This window comes from Capsella rubella, unplaced genomic scaffold (assembly GCF_000375325.1).
Source record: "Capsella rubella cultivar Monte Gargano unplaced genomic scaffold, Caprub1_0 scaffold_4, whole genome shotgun sequence".
NCBI classification, from domain to species: Eukaryota; Viridiplantae; Streptophyta; class Magnoliopsida; order Brassicales; family Brassicaceae; genus Capsella; species Capsella rubella.
The window spans coordinates 13,250,641-13,272,872 of NW_006238920.1; the positions used below are offsets into that span (position 1 = coordinate 13,250,641).

Sequence of the window (22,232 nt, forward strand, 5' to 3'; positions counted from 1 at the left end):
TAGTCAAAGTCAATGGCCCTTGCTCCTTTGTACCACTAAACATAAGTCAACGGCAGCGTTTTTTGTTCTTGTCGTTATGAGGCATTACATGTCGGTAATAAATCAGATAAGAAACGAATAATCAAAACTTGAAACAACCCAAGTTACTTCGATTAAATTAATGGGAACTTTTATACATATAAGTTAATAACCTCCTAATGCTCTTTTATCATAATTTTACAAACAACCCAACTCATGTTCAGTCTACATTATATTTTTCTTCCCAACGGAAAAACAGGCCCAATCTGGAAACCTTGACCAAAACAATTGCAAATAGTCAAGCCCAAGCAACGGTATTAAACCAGCTTATGATGAATAAACCGGATTGGTCTTACCAACCCAATGGTCTAGAACCATCGAGGCTCAAGTGAAAAAACGACGACGTTAAGCTGCCTCTTTCAAGATAGATAAACTTGTCGGTCGGCTCCTCCTTCGCTCACACAGTTGAGCTTCTCCGTCGTTTCAGGACGCAAAGGGGGGAAAAATCGAGTTCATTTCTCTACAATCGAGGATTAGGGTTTCGGATTCTCCGTCCCGTCAAGGCTTCGAAGAGGTACGATTCCGGTCTTGTGATATTCTTGTTTCTCCCGAGCTGGTTATTGTTCTTACTTTATAATTGCCGAACCAATGCCATTATAATCGAAGTTCTTGATTTTTTGGTAACATATATCTGCTTAATGTTCTATGAACTCGGTATAAGTATCCCAGAGATTTGTTCTTTTCTCCAAGTTTTGATTAGAAATTGCGTCCTTTGTGATACCCAGATGAATCTTTGTTTAGGCCAATGCTGGGTTCTAATTGGTTGTGTTCGTTATTTGCTCTTGATTTTTCTCAGGAATTGATTGCATTAAGAGAAGAGTAAAGATGAGCTTGACACAGGCTAATTGTTTTCGACCATCCTACAGTCCTGCAAGGATAACAAGACCAAATTGCATCTCCAGTGTACCTATTAGATCGTCAGCAGGCGTTGATCACTGCCCGCGTACCACATTTACCCTCCGTGCTACTGCTTCAGTTTCTACTCAGTTTTCGCCTCTTCTTAACCATCGCCGTCGTTCACCTACTGGGAAATCGAAGACAAGTCCTGCTGTGTGCTTATTTGGTGGCAAGGATAAACCCGATGGTAGTGACGAGGTCAGATGCTTTTTCCTCATGCAAATGAAGTTACTTTGTAACCAGAGAGTGTTTCCTTTTGTGCATGTTTCCAAGGATTTTTCTGTTCTGTTTTCTGATGATGAGTGTGTTGTTTCATCAATTTCGTACCAAATGATTGTTGTGATGAATTTTGTTATCAGATATCACCATGGAAAGCAATAGAGAAAGCTATGGGGAAGAAATCGGTTGAAGACATGTTGCGGGAGCAGATACAGAAGAAAGATTTTTATGATACAGACAGTGGCGGCAACATTCCTCCACGTGGAGGAGGCAGTGGTGGCGGTGGTGGGAATGGTGAGGAGCGTCCCGAAGGATCAGGAGGAGAAGACGGTGGTCTTGCTGGGATTGCAGATGAAACCCTGCAAGTGGTTTTAGGGACCCTAGGCTTCATCTTTTTGGTAAATGACACAACTCTCAGGAAACATTCAAACTTCATATATCATATCTTGCTTTGACGGAATATTCTTTTTTCGCAGTACACCTACATTATCACTGGAGAGGAATTGGTCAAGCTTGCAAGAGACTACATTAGGTTTCTTACAGGAAAATCTAAGACTGTTCGATTGACTCGAGCCATGGATGGTTGGAATGAATTCTTTGAGAAGATGTCAAGGCAAAGAGTGTATGATGAGTATTGGCTAGAAAAGGCGATCATCAACACGCCAACCTGGTATGACAGCCCCGAGAAGTACAGACGTATTCTCAGCGCTTATGTGGACTCAAATTCTAATGAAGATTATGTTGACGCAAATTCTGATGATTAGTTAGTGGCAATTCCGTCTTTGGTACACAACGGTGTGGAGTATCTTACTAGCTTAGGAACAGGAAGAGTTTCATAATAACAATTAAGAGTTTTCTTAGTTTTTCAGCTTCTGTTCGAAATTAAGAATCAGTTTCTGCAATTTGATCCATGTTCGTGCATTTGTATGGAATTGGTATTATACATGATCATCATATTCAAAGGGAAAGCAAATGCAAGCCAAAATCTATGATGATATAAGTCAAAATCTTTGTGATCTTTCAATAGCTTTCAAAATTCAATTCTTAACCAGCAATTTCAAATCAATGAGAAGTGGTTTACAAAAAAGGAGAAATCAAAGTTTCTTAGATTTAGTGGTTGAACTGCCTTCCTTCTTCTCTGCCTCTGTGGATTTCTTCCGGTCTTTCCTTTCCCTCTTCTTCAAAGCTGTCATGTGGGCCTTAAGAATGGTGGCATAGGATGCTTGAAATCTCTGGTGATCCTTAGCACCAACCTTACAAACAAGAAAGCATTGTAACAAGTTAGTTACAGTCAAGTCTTGAAGATCACAGGCCACTATCAAATTTATAAGATTTTAGGTATGTTATCAACAAGATCATAGACACAGCTGCTTCACCAACTGCAAAAAGCCAATCAAAATAGTGCCAAGGAGGGATGACTAGAGAGCTAAAAGAGAATGCTATCTCATATTCTTAGCCATTATCCAGAGACTATAGTAACACTTAACCAATCTCTCGAGTAATGGATGTGATGTTTTATTAATGCATAGTTTACAATGTTTGGAAACAGACATGGTTCTACATCTTGAGGTAATAAGTAGAACATACCGAAGTAGAAACTGTTTTCTTTCCATCAGTAGCTCGAATAAGGCATCTGTATTCAATGGATTCTCCGACTGAGCTCAGTTTCCTCTTCTGCACTTTAGACTTGAGAGATGCTGAGACAAGTAACAACAAAAATCATACAAGATATCTTTGAAAAGATATTTCAAGTATAATAGATAACAAAAGTGGAGGAATGAGATTGTGAAATATTTACATCTTTTCAAAGTAACCCACACAGAACCCTTCTCTTTGCTTTTCTCAAACATGCTCGTGAGTTCATTGAGGAATGGATCCAACTGTAAGAGAACCTGCAAAACCAAAAAGGATGGCATAAAAAAAAGCATGATCACCTAAAACAAGGAGGAAAAATTAGTTTTTTGTTGTTGTTGTTATTTTAACTCCATCAATCACTGAATCCTACAGTGTAGCGTCAATACTGAATCAAAAATCCCACCAAACACAAAAAAAAGAATAAACATGTCTCACAAAACAAAATCTTCACATGTTTACAATTCTTCATCTTCTGTAAAATAGCATATAGCTACCATAATCCTAGAATAGAGATCGAGAATGTACCATTGTTAAACCTCAGATGATTTTTTTCAGCAGATCGAAGAAAATCAATGAGAAGACTTGATATCACTCCGATCACTGAGAGAAGAAAAAAAAAATCCATAAACACAATGCAAGTGAAAGCGATAGTTAGATCTGATTGAATTAAACTTTGTCTACATCAATGCATACGCAACTTAAAAACTATAAGCACAATTTGAAGCAATTGTTCGAACCCATTCAGATTTCTAATCAATTCGACGCTAAATCGTCAAAGCTTCTGAACAAATCTACAAGCAGACAATATAATTCAATTTCACAAACAACTTGAAGGATTTAAAAATCCGATTTTAGCCAACAAAACCCAGCTCAAGACCAACGATATGTAAGAATCAGAATTCAAAACTAAGAAGAGACTATTCAACTGACCAGAGAGAGAGAGACTTGAATCCGTCCGTATGATCTCTCCACTTCCAAAAACGCACCACCGGCCGGAGGAAACAACTCTTCGGTTAAAAGAAGTCGCCGCAAGTCAAAGACGAATCTACCCTTGGTGCCGAAGGACTCTTTTAAACCTGGGCTTATTAGGATACATAATGGGCCTCATATTAGGCCCAGTAAATTTATTAAACCTTGCTAGGGTTTTAATCGGTACGTTCTCTTTCTTCGATCATCTTCGGAGACACCATTGGTAATCCTCCAAATTGTTCCCGTCGTTGAAACTTTTATCTAACTGTGTTGCGTCGAGCTGATTTTTATGAAGCGGAAACCCTAATTTGCTGAGAAATTTTGAAGTGCTCAGAACCTACGTTGCAGCACAACAATGGGCAAAAAAGGAGTGACTCAGAAAAGAAGTAGCAGTAAAAGCTCGAAAACCCGCAAAGATATCGTCGAAAACCAATACGATGACGAGATTGACGCCTGTAAGTTTCGACCCACTTGATAAAATTTTGTTACTTTGTTGTTGTTGTTGTTTCCTCAAGCTTATTTGATTATTGGAATGACTAGGTTCCCTTTATTAGTTGCCTAGTAGCTTATTCCTACCCAATTAGATTTATTTATGGCTCATTGCTTGAGATTTTCAGCATGTCTTTTGAATTTAGTAAGTTAATGTCCTTTTTGATGGGAGAGGATGATGATACTTATGATGTTTGGTTTTTGTGTCCACAGTTCATAAACAGAGGGATATTGTTCCCTTGGATGTCGATGATGACACTGATGAATCAGATGAAGATGATGTGCAACCTGTTTTTGACTTAAAGGTTTGTTTCTGGTTTATTTTTCTTGACATTTCTTTTTCTCCAATCTTTGCAATGCTTCCCTTTCAATTTCAGTTGCTATGGCTTATAGGGTGTGGATGATGAAAGTGAAGAAGATGAAGATACAGAAGACGATGAAGAGGAGTCTGGCAATGGACTTACCGCAAAAAGTAAGGATGCCTTCTTATCCGATGCTTATTATATGTTCTTGTTGCATCTGTTCCAGCAAAACGGTATTACTAAAAGTATTCCGTTTTTGAGTGCCTTATTTGTTTTCTTATTGGGGCCTTAATTGTGCAGTGATTAGGCAGAAGAAATATCTAAGGCAAAAGTTTGGTGATGGTGACGATGAAATGGCTGATGATGATGACAAGGATAAAGATGAGGAAGACAAAAGGATCACATGGGGTGGAAGAAGGGGAATATACCATAGTGTTGATAATGTGGATTTTGAGGTAAGAATTGTCATGGTTTCCTCATTTTGTTAATATTCTGTTCTCTCTGAAACAAAACCTTCATAAGTTGCTTATCTGGTTCGATGTGATTTTGAAGCTCCAATCAAGTGATGATGAAGACCTTAAAGCTGAAGAAGCAGAGGTGATAAGACTACGGACAGAACAACTTTCATCCATTACAGCTGCTGACGCTGGGTTAGACGACGATAGTGAAGAAGAGAGCGACAGGGAATTAACCATGGAGGTGGGCCAAGTTACCAATTACTATCATGTAGTTGGAATCTATCCTGTTGCTTAGGCCTTAGATAACTGACACAACATTCTGGTTTATATTTGGCAGGAAATTCCTGTCAAAGGCAAGCAGGCTACAAAATCCACCAAAGATAAGAAAGAGAAGGGTGATAAGGACACACATGTGGAAGAGATCAAGAAAGACATAAACTCTTTGTCAAAAGAAGAGCAAATGGATGTAGTATATAGGTAAATTTGATGGTTTCTGCTTCTAAAATTTTCATTGCCTTACTATATTTGTATGAGATCTTAATACATTTTATGTAGACTAATATTCACATGATATGTCTTTCGTGTAGTTCTGCTCCGGAAATAGTTGGTCTTTTGTCCGAGTTGAATGATGCAGTCAAAGAGCTTGAGAGTAAGATAAATCCGGTTATGAGTAAGGTAGACCTCTTTACCATTCCAATTTTTTTTTAAATTGATTTCTGTATTGCCACTTTATATTACCACAGTTTCAAGAAGACATCGTGGCTCCTTCCAAAAATTTATGCAATTGTGTCTCCTTGCAGTTAAAGGAAGGAGGAATTGCTTTGAGTGGTGTAACAAGGTACCTGGAGGTTAAGCAGCTTCTGCTACTGGCCTATTGCCAATCTATAACATTTTATCTTCTACTCAAAGCTGAAGGGCAGCCTATCCGTGATCATCCGGTCCTTGCCCGTCTTGTAGACATCAAATCTTTATTAGATAAGGTTTGTGGGGTACCCTTTTAAATTTATTTGATCTCTTGGCAGTTACATGTTTTACGACTACCACTGCGACTATATAAGTGGTTTATTAATTTATTATAGCATATGAGTTAATGTATTATTTTTGTTTATATTCAGATTAAAGAACTTGATGGAGAGCTTCCTCCTGGATTTGAGGAGTCCCTAGCGAGAACTATTGCTGATGGAACAGTGCCAAAGGTGGTCAAAGAAGATCAGCTCCCGTCACCTGTCTCTGATTTAGTAGTTAGAATCACGCAAGACACAGCCGAGGTAGAAGCTAGCATCTTACTCGCCGTCACTCGAGTTAAACTCTTACTAGTTGTTTTGAAACTTTCTTTGTATTCACCTTGCTGATATCCGTTTATTCAGCCAATGAAAATTGACAAATCGAGAGAAGAAAAGAAGAAAAAAGGAGAGAAACGCAAGCATCAGGTGAATACAAATCTAAGCATTTTCTATTCTATCAGAACTCTCTCAATCCCTTACACTTATTGGCCTATTATCTTAGTTGAACTTGAACAAATTTGCTCTTCTTTGTACCAGAATGATCAGGTTGATATGCAAAGTGAGGAAATGTTAAAACTTCGAGCAGCTCTAGAGGGAAAACTTAGAAGCAACGGAGTCCTTGGTTCTACTGTATCAAAGTCTGATAAAGCTAAAAAACGCCAGAAATTAGCGAATAGGTAATAAACCTTTTCTTTTTAATAATCATACGTGATACTTGTTTACTATAGTGATCGTTGTTGTCCCTGTCTGAAGATTGTGATTTATTATTAATTTTCCAATCCTGGATGTAACCAGGAAGCTAGAGACTTTCGATGATTATGTGGATGATGCAGACAATAGCACACACGATGGAAAAGCTTATAAGCTCACCAAGCTTGTGTCCACCAAACGGAAGCCCAAGGTAATATATCGTAGATGTGAAACTTAAATATGTCTTCTACTTTTCATGCTATTCTTTTTCTTATCTTTTCACCTTATGTTTTGGAAGACTGTTTCTGGAGATGATGATTTACCGCAAAGGGATGATATTGGTGAACGGCGTAGAAAGTTTGAGCTCAGAGTTTTGGCGGGAGCTGGTGTGAAGTCAGAGGAAGATGGCAGGAATGAAAGTGGGAGATTTGCATCAGATGACGACAATGATCACGATGGTTATAATAATGACATGGTTGATAATGATGGTGAATCAGAAGGCTCAGAAGATGAATTTTACAAACAAGTGAAACAGAAACAAGAAGCTAAACGAGCTGCCAAAGCAGAGATTTACTCAAGGTAGTAAAGCAGTACATTAACCTTTCTTTTTCACACAAGTTGACACTTGACACTTTCTGATAGTTTAATACTGATCATCTCAATGATACTTTTTGTGTTGGTTCAGAAAACCACATTTGCTCTCGTCATCGCCAGAACAAGTGGATGGAAAACGACTGATTACACCTCAGGTTAGAATATTTCCAAAGCACACAACAAACATCATCTGTGTCTCTACTTAGCAGCATAGTTTAACGTTTCTTTTAATTTTTTCTTTTTCTTCTAAATCTCCACCAAAACATAGATATATGGCAACAGAGGATTGACCCGGCAACGCAACAAGGATCGTAAAAACCCAAGAAAGAATTACCGGGTAAGCGATCTTGGATTGCCGTTTTCTGCAACGTTTGTTTCTTTGGCTTAACTCGGATGTTTTGAAATCTTGAATTTTTGTTTGCAGGATAAGCACAGTAAAAAAGTCAAAGATCGACAAGGACAGGTCAGAAATATGAGGAAACAAAAGGGTCCATATTCAGGAGAAGCTAGCGGTATCAATCCCAACACAAGCCGGAGCATCCGAATCAAGAGCTAACCTCCTCTTCCTATGTCCCCCCCAAATTTTTCTATATGCATGCTTCTTTTTGCTGTTGTATTATCTTCTTTTCTGGATGGATCTTCTACTTTTCATTTTCTCTTCTTCAAACTAAGCAAATCATTGATTGTTTTGCAATTTTTGATGTTTTTTTTTTTTGGTTTAAATCTGTTGTCTCACATTTGTATTTCTAAGGAAGGAAAAAACTTGCTTTTCTAACTACAAGGAGCATCGATATGCTTAAGAGTGTGGGAAGTAGTTAACTAAGTTGGCCTTCTTCTCTTCGTCCCAAATTGAGAGTGATTCTATTTGGGCATTCACTGTGATTATAAGACATTTTATAAAGGTTTTTTTTTACCTGTTTTCTAATAATATTTTCCATACGTATACAACGTCACCAACAAATAACATAGGAAATAAGCAAGTAAAAAAATAACGTTATAGTTTAATTGAAAGTGAATCTATAGGATATAAAAGTTGAATTTGGTTTACGTCTTGATTGATGATGATCAAGAAATCATCTAACTTTAGATGTAAAAATCTCACTGTGTTGTAAGAAATTATTAATAATAAATAAAAAATTGTAAAAAGTGGGCAAATACAAGAGTCTTTTGACAAAGAAAAGTTCTATACGACAATACTAAAGTTAAACACTTAACTACGTCGGGATTATACAATAAAGTATTACCTTGAACTATATATATAATTATGTATTCATAGAGGAGTTTTAAGACTTCAAACAAAATCAAACATGGCTAAAGCATATATATGTCTTTCTTTCATCATCTTGTTATACATCTCATCAGGTCTTAATAATCAGTTTAAGATTATTTGCAAAATCTTTAATTGGTTGTTAAGATTCTCAAACTTGTTTTAACAATTTCAGTTTCATTTACATGTGTTCTCTTACAGCAGGAAGTGTCATGAGAGTCAATGCACAGGTACATGCCTTGAGAAAGAAACTAAAATTAATCTCATAGATATGTTTTTATAACATTTTGAGTTTGCTTCTTTGTCACAGAGCCAGGGAGATTGGTGTGTGGCCAAGCCTGGCACGTCGACCGAACAGCTTTTAAATAACTTAAACTATGCTTGTTCGAAAATAGATTGTCACATCGTATCGAAAGGGGGTGCATGTTATTCACCAGATAATCTCTATAATCAAGCTTCTGTCGCCATGAATCTTTATTACCAAGCTGAGGGAAGACACTTTTGGAATTGCAATTTCGAAGGCTCTGGTCTCATTGTCATAACTGATCCTAGTGAGTTTTATGCATCTCTCTCTCTTTTTCTCTCTAAACAATTATGTTACCTTTGTTTCGTATGATATATGTCAGATCATTTTTTTTTTGACAGGCGATGGATGTTGCAAATATGAATTTCGTAAGTAAAGCACATAAAGCTTCGTATTTGTTAAGAAACAAACCAAAGAACTCTTGTTCTGATACTTTGAATGGTTCAACTGTGAAGTGTTGAGTTTTATATCATTGTCAAAAGTCAAAACCATAATTAAATAATTAATCTCATTTATCAAAACTTCATCTTATTCAGTATCATTTATTATGCGTGATTTGGTTTTACATGTGATACATATAGACGTGAATCAATTTTCTCGTTTAAAAAAGTAGATGTAACTGTTATAATTTTAAGTCCAATTCCTAACAAATTCCTAACCAAACTTAATACTAAAGATAGTACTGTGGGAAGAAAGTTTGTCTTGTCACTAAGCTGAAGAGCCTGAAGTCTTTTTAATACTGTGGCTTAAATTGTATTCCAAGGTTAAAATTTAAATCATCCAAGTGTTTGTTTAAATCACTGGTTAGTACAACCATATTTGCGTGTTCGACATGTGTCAAAAAAAAAAAAATAAAAAAAAAAAACAATGCTAGTAACATTTGTAAAAGTTGGCAAATACGAATTACAATTTACAATATAAAAAGAAAAGTATATACAAAGAGATTAGTATTAATTATCTTGGGATATTTCAATAATTTTGTCTACTTTAATTAATTGTTTTGGATACTAGATGATTAAAAATTAAGATATTATTCCAAATCTCTCACTATAATTTATTCCTACTTAATTTAAAAATTAAAATTATATATATATTATTCCAATTTATTCCAACTCTCTCTATATATAAGAGATGGGTTAACCTAGTTAATTTATAGCACAAGCTATAGAGAAGGTTTCCAGACGTCAAACAAAATTAAACATGGCTAAAGCACAAATATGTATTTGTTTCATCATCTTCTTTTACCTTTGGTCAGGTATATACATTGTTATAGGTCATTTCCGAATCTTAATTTTATTATTATAAAGATTTTCCAAGTTCTGTAACAATTTTGTTTTCATGTTTGTAAATTAGGAAATTTCGTGGAAGTCAAGGCATATGTAAGTAATTAAGATGACTCATAAGTAAAAAAGAGTCAAGTTATAAAATGTTTTTGTAATGATCTTTGAGTTTGATCTTTGTAACAGAGCCGAGGAGCTTGGTGTGTTGCTAAACCTTCTGCGACTAATGATAGACTTCAACAAAACATAGACTTCGTGTGTTCTAAAATGGATTGTAATATCATAAAGAAGGGAGGTGCATGCTATTCACCAGAAAATCTCATCAATGCTGCTTCTGTTGCCATGAATATTTACTACCAAACTCAAGGAAGACGTTCTTGGAACTGCAATTTCGAGGGCTCTGGTCTCGTTGGCGTAACTGATCCTAGTGAGTTTTTTTTTTTTTTTTTTTTTTAATATCTTTTTCCTCTAAACAAATATGTAAGTTTTGTTTGGTCTGATCTCAAATCAAACTTTTCTTATTTACAGGCTACGGAAATTGCATTTATGAATTTCGTCGTCAGTAAACATATCAAGTTTCGACTTTGTTGCAAGAAGAAGATATCTCGAAGAGCGTACCTGAAATTTTATATTGTAAAATTATTTGAAGTTTGAGTATTCCGATTTTTCAACAGTTAAATGTTTAAGTCCGGATATATATATGTGCAATTCATTGTCAAAGCAATAACAATATAATATTTTATCAATATATACTTCATCTAGCTGAGTATTAATACTTAACAAACTACGTACAATATACCAATAAACTTAACTATACATTTGATTTGGTTTTGCTACGTAGGTACCTATATATACGTTAGATGTGAATTATTCAATGTTTTTGCCTAAATAAATGTAAAGTAATATAGTTTGGTTTTCTTGCCAGCAAAACTTAACACATACTTAAAAGTTTTGTACAGTTATCATAAAAATCTTAACTGTGTTCTTTTTGATAAACCATATGAAATAAAGCTATGTTTTTGTGGTTTAATGAAACAATTGAGCTTAATTGAGGTTAATTGGAGATATTTTCTTAAAATAATTGTGTATTTACATTAGCATCATATATAGCAACCAAAGATTAATCCATATCGGCTACATATACATATCACATATGGTATCATACAGGTAGGGTTAGGTCTTTATAGCAGGAAGAGATTAGAGAGATTTTTTTGGCATAGATGAAATTAAACTAATCTAGTGCTCCCATAAATCTCCACGTTTAAGTTTACATTTTCGAGTAAGACCTAAACTAAGCTAATATCAAACTAGCTAATTAATTAATTATTTAGATACTGTTGTGATCAAATGGATAAACTATATATATTGCTTGAGTTCTTCAATTTGATGTTGCCTCATGAAACAAAATCTTAATGCGGGAGAAAAGTTATTATATCGCAAATGTGACAGCATGTGGACGAGTTTATAGTGGGGAAGAAGATTTGTCTTGTCACTTAGCTGAAAAGCCCGAAGTATTTTTAAAATTATGGTTTAAATTGTATTCTAAGGTTAAATCATCCATTCATGTTTTTATTAATCATCAGTTCATCACTCGTTAAAACAATTTTTCCCCGAGCAAGTAATCGTATATATTGGAACTGCTGGTGTTCAATAAAATGGTTCGTACATTCATCACTAGCTAGACCAATTGAACAACACTATTTCAAATTAAATCTCTTTGACAAACATTTTGAAATAGTTTACAAACATCATAATATTAACTATTAAGGGTCATTTTGAAATAGGACCGGTACAGTGTTATGACACCAATCTTTCGTATTTCTTTTTTGCATATATCCTTATACCAACCAAAAAAAAAAGACATCCTAATTTTTTTTTTGTAAACCTAATTAAGAACCTTATTCTACCATGTTCAGTAAATATTACGTTAAAATGGTAACTATGAACAATCTTGTATATATATATATATATATATATATATATATATATATATTTGCATTCTAATTTGCTTGCAAAATAAATAAGAAAAAACAATGTAAGTTAGAAAGTTCACGTGTTCAACATGGCAGCATAAGACAATTGTAAAAATAACAATGATAGAAACATTTGTAAAAAATGGTAAATTAGAATTACAATATACAAAGAAAACTACTACTATAGTACTAGAAAAATTAATATTAATTATGTTGGGATATATCTTAAAATTAGCTTAAAGTATATCTATGTTTTAGCACAAACTATTATTAATGTCTTAAAATTAAAAATTAAAATTACCACAAAATTAACTAATTTTTTCTGTTTTTATTAATTGTTTTGGATACTAGATGATTACAAATTTACCATAAAACAAAATATTATTAGAAAATATCTTTATATACTAATTTATACATTAAAATATTAATTTTTATAATATACTATTCTCTCTATATATAAGAGATGGGATAGCCTAGTTTTATAGCACAAGCTATAGAGGAAACAAATCAAACATGGCTAAAGCTCAAATATGTATCTGTTTCATCATCTTCTTTTACCTTTGGTCAGGTAATTATCACCACTAATCATCATGTGTGGTTGCTATAACGTATCGATCGATCTATATACGTCCATTGTAGCGATGCTTACGTACGTACGGGGTTATTAGATCATTTTAATTTCAAGTATTATATAACCAATTTTTTTTTTTTTTTTTTCATGTTTTTCTTACAAAAGGAAATTGCATGGAAGTCAATGAAACGGTAAGTAAGATTTACTCATAATTAAGTGAAAACAGTCAAGTTATAAAATGTTTTCGTAAATGGTCTTTAAGTTTGATCTTTGTTACAGAGTTCGGGAAGCTGGTGTGTCGCTAAACCTTCAACGTCTAATGATAAACTTCAAGAAAACATAAAGTTCGCGTGTTCGAAAATCGATTGTCAGAGTATATCGAATGGAAGTGCATGTTATTCTCCAGATAGTATCATCAGTCGTGCTTCTGTTGCCATGAATCTTTACTACCAATCTCAAGGAAGACAGTATTGGTACTGCAATTTCGAAGGATCTGGTTTCATTGCCTTAACTGACCCTAGTGAGTTTCCTTTTTGTTTATATATATATTTCTCTAAAACAATTATGTAACTTTTGTTTGGTCGAATCTCAAATCAAAATTTTTTATTTACAGGTTATGGAAATTGCATTTACCAATTTCGTAAGTAAACATATCGAGCTTCGACTTTTGTTGCAAGAAGATAGAGGAAGAGGACCGTATTTAAAAATATTCCATAATAAAATTATTTGAAGTTTGAATGTTTCGATTTTTCAACAGTTATATGTTTGAGTCCGGATATGTGGTCATTGTCAAAGCAATACAAATATACTTCAGTACTTCATCTAGCTCTCAGTATTAATATAAAGTATAATACCAATAAACTTAATTATATTTGATTTGGCTATATGCTACATAAAAACTATATACGTTAGATAAGATTTATTTAATGTCTTTGCCTAAATAGATGTAAAGTGCTATAATTTGATTTTCTTGCCAGCAAAAGCTAACACATGCACTCAAAAGTTTGATACAGTTATCATAAAAATCTTAACTGTGTTCTTTTTGATAAAACCATATATATGAGATAAAGTTATGCTGCTGTGGTTTTATGAGATAATAGAGTACAAGAAATATGGCTATAGATCACCTAATTTGTATTAGTTATCAGTTGAGGTCAATTATATATATCAGCATCTCATAAAGATTAAATCCATCTTGACTAACATATGGTATCATATAGGATGTAGGGTTAGGTTAGGTCTTAATGATGAAAAGTTAATAATGAAATCACACACACGAGCAAATGTGGCAATTAGCATACGAAGACGGGTTATAGTGGGAATGAATGTTTGGAAGAAGTCTTGTCTTGTCACTTAGTTGAAATATATTAATAATCTTACTTTGAATTGTATTCGAAAGTTAAAATTATATGCGCTTTGAACACCCAATTAGTAAATCAATTTTCCAAATCCGTGGACTAGATATGTAATTGAATTGGTATCGTGTAAATTCAATACATGATGGATTCGCATGACTTATTCCTTACTTGGACCAAGAATTAGGTCGAGAGTTTTATTCAAAAGAAACCTTCTCCCTCAAACCTCTAATAAGTTCAAATGAGTTTTATTACCGACCAACATGTCCGAGAGAGGAGAACAGTGATTGGTCCAGGTCACGTGAACTTAACATTTGGCAAATACTGACGGCAAGAAAGTGAGACGACCACACGCGCGAGATGTGAGCGCGTAATGAAGGACATTGGTCGTGAGAGACAACAAAGAGAATCAACCTCGTCTATGATAATTTCTTTTAGATTCTCTTCTCATTTTCGATACCTAACAAAAATAAAAACTCATACTAGTATTATTTTTGTTGGTTGGTCGTTGCAAAATAAAAATATCAAAAGCGACTGTCGTAATTATGATTTGTATATCATACACCAGATAATAAATAAAATAAACAAATCGGAATGGCTCTCTCCACTAAACCTAATATATTTTAATTTTTTAAAAAAAATATATACTTTTTTGGGCGGGGACAGGAACAAATATACTTAAGAAACGATAATTATGGCATAGGTTCTTCTTTGAGACCTTCTTCTGCTTTCTTTCTGTTGCTGTCTTGATGATTATAGCAATCTTTATGAATTATTTAATGATGCAACTATGGCGTTTTTTTCTCTTCTAATTTACAAAGGATAGCTTAAGCAAATTTAGAACAATTCATGTTGCTATTAAAAGTTTTATTTAATTTATGTAGTATGATAAAACTGGTTGTTTTCAATTGGTAAACTCGACCACAAATGTCACAAAAAACAACTTGTGTTTCTATCTTTTACTAACTTAAAAAAAAAAAATATATACAATAATTTTGACTTCAAATGCTATCAACTACATAAATGGTTGAAGATAGATAACCAAACAAAACACTATTAATGATCTAATGGAATCTACTTATCTAACAAACATATAAGTCCACTAGAAATTTGTGTTACCGTTTGGTTAGGGATGAGTTTGTGGTTTACAAAGATGGTAAAAGCCAACATTGAGTGACAAAGTGAACAACTCTTTCTCTCTCTTCATGATTTTGGTTAAATCGAAAAGGTAGTAAGAGAAACAAAACAAAAATAAAAACAGGAACGAAAAAAGTTTCAAATTTACATGCCATACCAACTAGACCCAGATCCAAAGTTGCAGACTTTTCAACCATTTTCAAAGTGTTTTACCCACACACACTTAAAGGATTAGAAGACTAATTATATATATTTTTCTCTTAAAATACTATTTCTTTATTGTGTGTGTTAGAAAGATATGAGAGCTGAGAGGAAGCACCAGAGAGGATAGACAAAGAGAAAAGGGAAAATTACCAGACAAGAGTTCTTTCTTCTCTGCGCCTTGCTTCTCTCTCTGTCTCTCTCTTTCTTAGTTTCTTTTTTGAGAAAAATTTAGAAGAAGGGGGAACGCTACAAAAAACTTCAAAATCGAGGTGAGTAATTCGTGTTGCTTAGTGATGATTATACCAAGGAGATGTTTTTTTTTCTTGATTTAATAGTTTTCACTTTCTTGTTTTCTGGGTTGTTTCAAAAGATCTGTCTTTTTGTGTGCTCTGTGTGTTATCTTTGATGTCTCTACTCTTGTTGGGATGTGAAGCTCATGATATTTTGAGGTGAGAGAGAGAGAGAGAACTCACTTGTGACTTGTTTTTGCTCTCTGAGCAAAATTCTCTTAAGCAAAATTGAAACTTTTTCAAGGTTTTCTAATAATATTCTGCATATTAAAATTTTCAGAATTTTACACTTGAAAGCTGTCTTCTTTGTCTCTGTGTGTCTCTCTTTGTTGCATAGAGCAAGCAAGTTTTGTGTTGATTTAGTCAGTTCACCTAATTCGAAGAGAAGTTAAAGATGAGCTAAGATTTGTCAAAAAGTTAAAACTTCCTTTTCATGGAAGCTCAACAAACTTAAAAACCTCTCTCTCCTTCTCTTTGGCAGTTTCTGTACCTGAGTTTCTTTGGATCTGCCTTTGATTTTCTTTCATTTGTCTTTTAACTGCAGTTTCTTTTGGATCATGCAGGTTCGAGTTTTTTTTTTTTTTGGCTACAGAGCAATCATGCTAATTTGCGCCTTTTCCCAAAATCTTATCCATCTATCTCGGTAAGAAATGCTTCTGATGACCAGTACACTGTTGTTTCTGGTCTTAAAATTCTCCATGCATAGATCTTAGAATTACCGTGAAGGATCTCTGTGTGAGTGAAAGTTAAAGGCTTTAAACCAAAGGTTGAGTTCTGTTGAATTGTGTGACAGGTAAGGAAAGTAATGTTGGCAAAATGGTGAAGAAAGGAAGTTGGTTTTCTGCAATCAAAAGGGTTTTTACTCCAAATACCAAAGAGAAGCTTGGCAATGTAAGCTTGTTACTCCCAAAGAAACATTTACTTAGCTTGCAAAAATGATGGGTTTTAAGGAGTCTTTGATGGTGATTGATGAGTTACTTTGGCTCTTGGTGACCATTTTATTTATATGCAGCAGGAAACAGAGAGAAAGACTGGCAAAGAAAAGAGGAAGAAAGGTTTTGGGAAGCTAAGGCATGGAGAGACCAATTCATTTCTTCCCATCTTCAGAGAGCCTAGTAGTATTGAAAAGATCTTGGGCGATGCCGAGAGAGATCACAATCTTGTTTTCAGGCCTCCTACTCCTGATCGACCAAACCCATTCTCAGCCTCTCCTCCTCTGAGGCCTGCTTCTCCTCGGGTTCCTTCTCCAAGACCAACTTCTCCAAGAGTTGCCTCACCACGAGCCGCTTCGCCAAGAGCTGAAGTTCCAAGATCCCTTTCGCCAAAGCCTCCTTCTCCGAGAGCTGAAGTTCCTAGATCCCGTACACCAAAGCCCTCTGATCGATCAAAGCCATCATCAGCCTCTGCCAATGCTCCTCCTCTGAGGCCTGCTTCTACTCGAGTTCCTTCTCAGAGAGTTACCCCTCCCAGTGTTCCTTCTCCAAGACCAAGTTCACCAAGAGGTGCCTCCCGACAAGCCGTCTCTTTAAAGCCACCTTCTCCAAGAGCAGAGCCACCAATATCGGACACTCCAAGACCTTCTTCGCCAAAGCTTCCTACTCCAAGAGCAGCTACCCTAAGAGCAGACCCACCAAGATTGGATGCTCCAAGATCCACCACACCTAAACCTCCTTCTCCAAGAGCAGACGCACCAAGATTGGATGCTCCAAGACCCACCACACCTAAACCTCCTTCTCCAAGAGCAGACGCTCCAAGATTGGATGCTCCAAGACCAACCACGCCTAAGCCCCCTTCTCCAAGAGCAGACGGACCAAGATTGGATGCTCCAAGACCAACCACGCCTAAGCCCCCTTCTCCAAGAGCAGACGCATCAAGACTGGATGCCCCACGTCCCACTACGCCCAAGCCACATTCTCCAAGAGCAGACCCATCAAGATTAGATGCTCCAAGACCCACTACGCCTAAGCCCCCTTCTCCAAGAGCGGTTTCGCCTAGGGCTATGCAGCGACGGGAGATTGTTTATAGACCAGAGCCAACACGTTCGGTCCAACATGCTTCTGCAACAAAGATTCAAGGAGCTTTCAGAGGTCACATGGTAAGTATACACATCTTTCTGTTTCTGTTTCTGTTTCAAGACTTTTCCATTACGCCTCCGTTTCCAAGACAAGGAAGTTATTGACTTGGATGAAACAGGCAAGGAAGAGTTTCAGAGCTCTCAAAGGTCTAGTCAGGCTTCAAGGGGTGGTGAGAGGATACAGCGTGAAGCGGCAGACGATAAATGCAATGAAGTACATGCAGCAAGTGGTCCGTGTTCAATCCCAAATCCAGTCACGTCGCATCAAAATGTTGGAAAACCAAGCTCAGGTTGAGAAAGATGAAGCCAAATGGGCTGCATCTGAAGCTGGTAACGATAATTGGGATGACAGTGTGCTGACAAAAGAGGAAAGGGACGCAAGATCACAGAGAAAGACTGACGCAATCATCAAGAGAGAAAGATCCATGGCCTATGCATATTCTCGCAAGGTAATACTCAATCCTTCCTCATGCCATCATCACGTTGATGGATATATTCAGTTTTTGCCAACATCCCTATCTCTGTGCAGTTGTGGAAAAACAGTCCCAAGTCTAGTCAGGGCATTCGTTCTTCAGGTGGGTTCCCTCAATGGTGGAACTGGGCTGACCGGCAGCATCCTCTTGCTAGTCCTGCACCGAGCTATAGCCAACCACTAAGAGATTTCAGGCTAACACCATCAAGACTGTGCCCAAGTCCTCTGTCTCAGTCAAGCAAAAAACACCATACTACCAGGCTTGACAACCACTTTGACACTTTCACACCCAGGTCGTCGAGATCTACAATGCACACTCCATCCAGAGCCATCCACACAGGGACATCAAGATACTCGAGAGGAAGACTAATAAGAGGTCAAGAATCTCCATTCAAGGATGATGACAGCCTCACAAGCTGCCCTCCATTCCCGAGCTACATGGCTCCAACAGTGTCTGCCAAGGCAAAGGTCAGACCAAACAGCAATCCAAAGGAGAGAGTGATGGGTACACCTATGAGCGAGAAGAGGAGAATGTCGTATCCCCCTGAACAACAAGGTCTCGATACTTTTAGATGGAACAAAGGGTCATTGCTCATGAGCAACAGCAACAGCAGGGGTCCTGGCTCACCTGGAGGTGTGGTTCTTGAGAAGCACAAGACACTTAAATCAGTAGGAAATTTGAGCATTGGTTCAACTGCCTCCACAGTTGGGAGAAAGGAATTTAACAGATTTGTGTGATCTCTTTTGATTGAATATTTTGTTGCTTTTGCTTCACTATGGCTGGTGGTGTTGATTTTGAGTGTTGTAACATAATAAAGTTATGAAACAAAGACATGAGAGGATTTGGCTTGAAGTAGAAACTTTTAGATTTGGTTAATACAATTGAAAAAGGTTGATAGTTGAACTTAGAACAGAGATGTTGTTTCCTTCCCCTTCTTGTCTCCACCGATCTCAAAGTGTTTTGCACCTCTAATGAACGAACACACGAGACGAGGAGGAAGCTATAGGGATCGAAATGAGAAAGTAACTCAGAAAATACCCTCTACGCTTAAATTTATGATTACGAGGCCTGTGTCGATCTAACGGGGCAATATAGGCCCATTTAAGTTCGGCGTTTCTTCTGTCCATGGAACATTCTAGTCTCCATCGATTACTGATTTCGCCTGCCGATCGGAGACATTACCGGAGATGAGCCACAGGCGACGAGGGAGGTATCGGATGGAGGGACTAACCATTCCGCCAGCGATACGATACAGACGGCGGCGGATACGAGAATGCTCGGATACATAACCGGCGATTAAGGTTTTTTTTTTCTCTTTCCAATTTTTATTTTAATTATTTTACTTATTTAGTCCTTCATGTATTCTCAAATCTATATTTTCCCCCAAAACTTTGAAAAGAGAGGTTTTCTCCTCGGCGTTACTTCTCTTTCCGGCTTATTCTTAAAACATGCTGTCATGTTTATAGATTAATAGGAACAATGCTCATGGCTCAGAGGTTATTAAAAAGAAAAGACATATCCATGCCATGTTTTTTATTATGAATTAAACAGATGTCTCTTAACTAGATAAGCAAGACTACTAAATTACAGTAAATATGTCTCTGATTTCAAAATCATTATCTATAATTTTATCTTCTAGTCAAACATATGTGTGTTCGGAGTAATCACATTGTTTGACCACTTCTTTGTTAAATATTGTTACCAAGACACTGATCTGCAACTCTATGGCTCTCTGTTTAAAATATTTGCAGTTCTTGTGATTAGCTCCATGTGTTTCGTGTATCTGAAGTCGTACGTTGACTATTACCTTGCTTATCAACGATATAAACTACAAAAACAAAAAGCTAAGTTCTCTTATTTCCTTGTAGACCACTCACTTAATCAATAATCATGCCTCGTAACTTCAACTTCTTGATGGTTCTGGTGATTGCTCTGTTTAACACTAAAATCTCATTTGGCAGGCTGGTTTTTGAGGGATCTACTGGTATGATCAATGGTTTCCCGACGTTGACAAACACCAAGAAGCACGTCTGTGGAGAAGCCTTCAATGACGAGCCATTCCCTTTCAAGAATTCAACTAACGGTAACATGACTTCTTTTTCATTTACCTTCTTCTTTGCTATCGTCCCTGAGCATAGAGACAGAGGCGCACACGGTATGGCCTTCGTGATCTCTCCCACAAGAGGCCTTTCAGGTGCCTTTGCTGATCAGTACCTTGGAATATTCAATGATACAAACAATGGAAAAAGCTCGAATCATGTCATTGCTGTGGAGCTTGATATTCATAAAGATGATGAATTTGGTGACATTGATGATAACCATGTCGGTATCAACTTTAATGGTTTGAGATCTGTTGTATCTGCTCCTGCCGGGTATTATGATCAAAAGGGTCAGTTCAAAAACGTTTCTTTGATCAGTGGGAATCTACTCCGAGTCACAATACTGTATAGCCAGGAAGAAAAACAGCTTAATGTCACCTTATCATCACCACATGAGGCTTATTTCCCAAATAAGCCGCTTCTAGTCTTGAATCAAGATCTGTCACCGTATTTTTTAGAGAAAATGTATTTTGGCCTCACAGCCTCCACTGGGTCGGTTGGAGCATTACATTACATATGGACGTTACATGCGTATGACATGGTTACAGTTCCGGATTTGGATTTCCCTGTGCCGACCTTTCCTCCATATCCGAAACCAAAGTCTCAGTTAAAGCGGACAGTTTTGGTGACCTGCTTGACATTAGCTCTTTTTGTTGCGGTTGCTGCATCAGCTTTAAGTCTTTTCTTCTATAGAAGACATAAAAAGGTTAAGGAGGTTCTACAAGAATGGGAAATCCAGTATGGGCCTCATAGGTTTGCTTACACAGAACTCTTTAAAGCCACAAAGGGTTTCAAGGACAAACAACTTCTAGGCAAAGGGGGGTTTGGTCAGGTCTACAAGGGTACTCTTCCAGGTTCCAATGCAGAGATTGCTGTAAAACGGATTTCTCATGATTCAAGACAAGGAATGCAGGAATTCTTGGCAGAGATATCGACAATTGGTCGTCTTAGACACCAGAACCTAGTCAGGCTTCAGGGATATTGTAGGTACAAGGAGGAGCTCTACTTGGTTTATGACTTTATGCCCAATGGAAGCCTTGACAAGTACCTCTACCACAGAGAAAATCAAGAGCACCTCACTTGGGATCAACGTTTCAAGATCATTAAAGACATAGCCTCTGCACTCTGTTATCTGCATCAAGAGTGGGTACAAGTTGTAATTCATCGAGACATCAAACCGGCAAATGTCCTGGTCGACCACCAAATGAACGCAAGGCTCGGGGATTTCGGATTGGCTAAGCTTTATGACCAGGGTTATGATCCTCAGACATCTAAAGTAGCTGGAACGTTTGGATACATCGCACCTGAGCTCATAAGAAGCGGAAGAGCAACCACAGGGACAGATGTCTACGCCTTCGGGCTGTTTATACTGGAAGTTTCTTGTGGTAGAAGGCTGATAGAGCCACGAGCAGCCACCAACGAGGTCGTTCTTGCAGAATGGACATTAGAATGCTGGGAAAACAGAGATATTCTTCAGGCAGCCAGTGAAATACTTCACCAAAAACACAATAGAGAACAAGTCGAGCTTGTTCTTAAATTGGGAGTGCTATGTTCGCACCAGGTTGCAGCAGTCAGACCGGAGATGTCTAAAGTAGTCCGGGTCTTGAACGGTGACTGGCAGCTTCCGAGTAATTTGCTGGACATTGTCAAGGCCGAGAGGGTTAGAATTTGGTCTGAGACATGTAATAGTGTTCCATCAGAGGAGTCCATCGGTACCTTGACATTTACGGAACCCTTCACTTCCTACGGACGCTGAAAGCTGATGTCAAGGTCGATCGTGCAATAATATATGACGTTGTTACCCTAGTAATATATTATGTTGTTCATCTTACTGTATTGTTAATCGCTTGAATGTGCCTTGTGGTTTCTA

At 36.8% G+C, this 22,232-nt stretch overlaps 8 protein-coding genes across 12 annotated transcripts; 7 read left to right on the forward strand and 1 right to left on the reverse strand.

Moving 5' to 3' along the window:
- The first annotated feature begins 463 nt into the window (after positions 1-463).
- On the forward strand, positions 464-2,148 carry LOC17888294. Its single transcript, XM_006294732.2, has 4 exons — positions 464-592; positions 875-1,173; positions 1,335-1,592; positions 1,671-2,148. The coding sequence occupies exons 2-4, from the start codon at positions 904-906 to the stop codon at positions 1,956-1,958; spliced, it is 816 nt and encodes a 271-aa protein (XP_006294794.1). The 5' UTR covers positions 464-592; positions 875-903; the 3' UTR covers positions 1,959-2,148.
- A 43-nt stretch (positions 2,149-2,191) lies between these two features.
- Positions 2,192-3,870, reverse strand: LOC17889878 (signal recognition particle 14 kDa protein). Its single transcript, XM_006295052.2, has 5 exons — positions 3,760-3,870; positions 3,355-3,429; positions 2,993-3,086; positions 2,782-2,891; positions 2,192-2,447 (listed from the first exon to the last, which is right to left on the reverse strand). Exons 2-5 carry the CDS (start codon positions 3,355-3,357, stop codon positions 2,289-2,291), a joined length of 366 nt encoding a protein of 121 aa, XP_006295114.1. The 5' UTR covers positions 3,358-3,429; positions 3,760-3,870; the 3' UTR covers positions 2,192-2,288.
- A 138-nt stretch (positions 3,871-4,008) lies between these two features.
- Positions 4,009-8,113, forward strand: LOC17889909 (something about silencing protein 10). The gene is made up of 16 exons (XM_006293754.2): positions 4,009-4,253; positions 4,501-4,592; positions 4,681-4,759; positions 4,890-5,044; positions 5,142-5,288; positions 5,385-5,524; positions 5,635-5,722; positions 5,848-6,027; positions 6,163-6,315; positions 6,415-6,477; positions 6,589-6,728; positions 6,847-6,952; positions 7,040-7,320; positions 7,427-7,490; positions 7,604-7,672; positions 7,760-8,113. The coding sequence occupies exons 1-16, from the start codon at positions 4,154-4,156 to the stop codon at positions 7,889-7,891; spliced, it is 1,989 nt and encodes a 662-aa protein (XP_006293816.1). The 5' UTR covers positions 4,009-4,153; the 3' UTR covers positions 7,892-8,113.
- A 510-nt stretch (positions 8,114-8,623) lies between these two features.
- Positions 8,624-9,373, forward strand: LOC17889380 (glucan endo-1,3-beta-glucosidase). 2 transcript variants are annotated; one of them, XM_023784443.1, is made up of 4 exons: positions 8,624-8,697; positions 8,807-8,832; positions 8,913-9,153; positions 9,248-9,373. In XM_023784443.1, the coding sequence occupies exons 1-4, from the start codon at positions 8,643-8,645 to the stop codon at positions 9,280-9,282; spliced, it is 357 nt and encodes a 118-aa protein (XP_023640211.1). In that variant the 5' UTR covers positions 8,624-8,642; the 3' UTR covers positions 9,283-9,373. The 2 variants fall into 2 exon arrangements, with proteins under 2 accessions (XP_023640211.1, XP_006296094.1); XM_006296032.2 differs by having other exon boundaries at positions 8,632-8,697; positions 8,804-8,832.
- Positions 9,374-10,091: 718 nt separating this feature from the next.
- On the forward strand, positions 10,092-10,888 carry LOC111831020 (major pollen allergen Ole e 10-like). The gene is made up of 4 exons (XM_023784444.1): positions 10,092-10,161; positions 10,260-10,285; positions 10,373-10,613; positions 10,715-10,888. Exons 1-4 carry the CDS (start codon positions 10,107-10,109, stop codon positions 10,750-10,752), a joined length of 360 nt encoding a protein of 119 aa, XP_023640212.1. The 5' UTR covers positions 10,092-10,106; the 3' UTR covers positions 10,753-10,888.
- A 1,762-nt stretch (positions 10,889-12,650) lies between these two features.
- On the forward strand, positions 12,651-13,555 carry LOC17888897 (glucan endo-1,3-beta-glucosidase). The gene is made up of 4 exons (XM_023784445.1): positions 12,651-12,727; positions 12,896-12,921; positions 13,010-13,250; positions 13,344-13,555. The coding sequence occupies exons 1-4, from the start codon at positions 12,673-12,675 to the stop codon at positions 13,376-13,378; spliced, it is 357 nt and encodes a 118-aa protein (XP_023640213.1). The 5' UTR covers positions 12,651-12,672; the 3' UTR covers positions 13,379-13,555.
- Positions 13,556-15,591: 2,036 nt separating this feature from the next.
- Positions 15,592-19,173, forward strand: LOC17888472 (protein IQ-DOMAIN 14). 3 transcript variants are annotated; one of them, XM_023784436.1, is made up of 6 exons: positions 15,592-15,695; positions 16,280-16,359; positions 16,510-16,607; positions 16,729-17,811; positions 17,910-18,239; positions 18,320-19,170. In XM_023784436.1, exons 3-6 carry the CDS (start codon positions 16,533-16,535, stop codon positions 18,998-19,000), a joined length of 2,169 nt encoding a protein of 722 aa, XP_023640204.1. In that variant the 5' UTR covers positions 15,592-15,695; positions 16,280-16,359; positions 16,510-16,532; the 3' UTR covers positions 19,001-19,170. The 3 variants fall into 3 exon arrangements, with proteins under 3 accessions (XP_023640204.1, XP_023640206.1, XP_023640205.1); XM_023784438.1 differs by having other exon boundaries at positions 16,732-17,811; XM_023784437.1 differs by lacking the exon at positions 15,592-15,695 and having other exon boundaries at positions 16,055-16,359; positions 18,320-19,173.
- A 276-nt stretch (positions 19,174-19,449) lies between these two features.
- LOC111831019 (L-type lectin-domain containing receptor kinase V.4-like) lies at positions 19,450-22,193 on the forward strand. Of its 2 annotated transcripts, XM_023784439.1 has the most exons (3): positions 19,450-19,564; positions 20,015-20,054; positions 20,225-22,193. In XM_023784439.1, exons 2-3 carry the CDS (start codon positions 20,032-20,034, stop codon positions 22,116-22,118), a joined length of 1,917 nt encoding a protein of 638 aa, XP_023640207.1. In that variant the 5' UTR covers positions 19,450-19,564; positions 20,015-20,031; the 3' UTR covers positions 22,119-22,193. The 2 variants fall into 2 exon arrangements, with proteins under 2 accessions (XP_023640207.1, XP_023640208.1); XM_023784440.1 differs by lacking the exon at positions 20,015-20,054.
- The last annotated feature ends 39 nt before the right edge of the window (positions 22,194-22,232 follow it).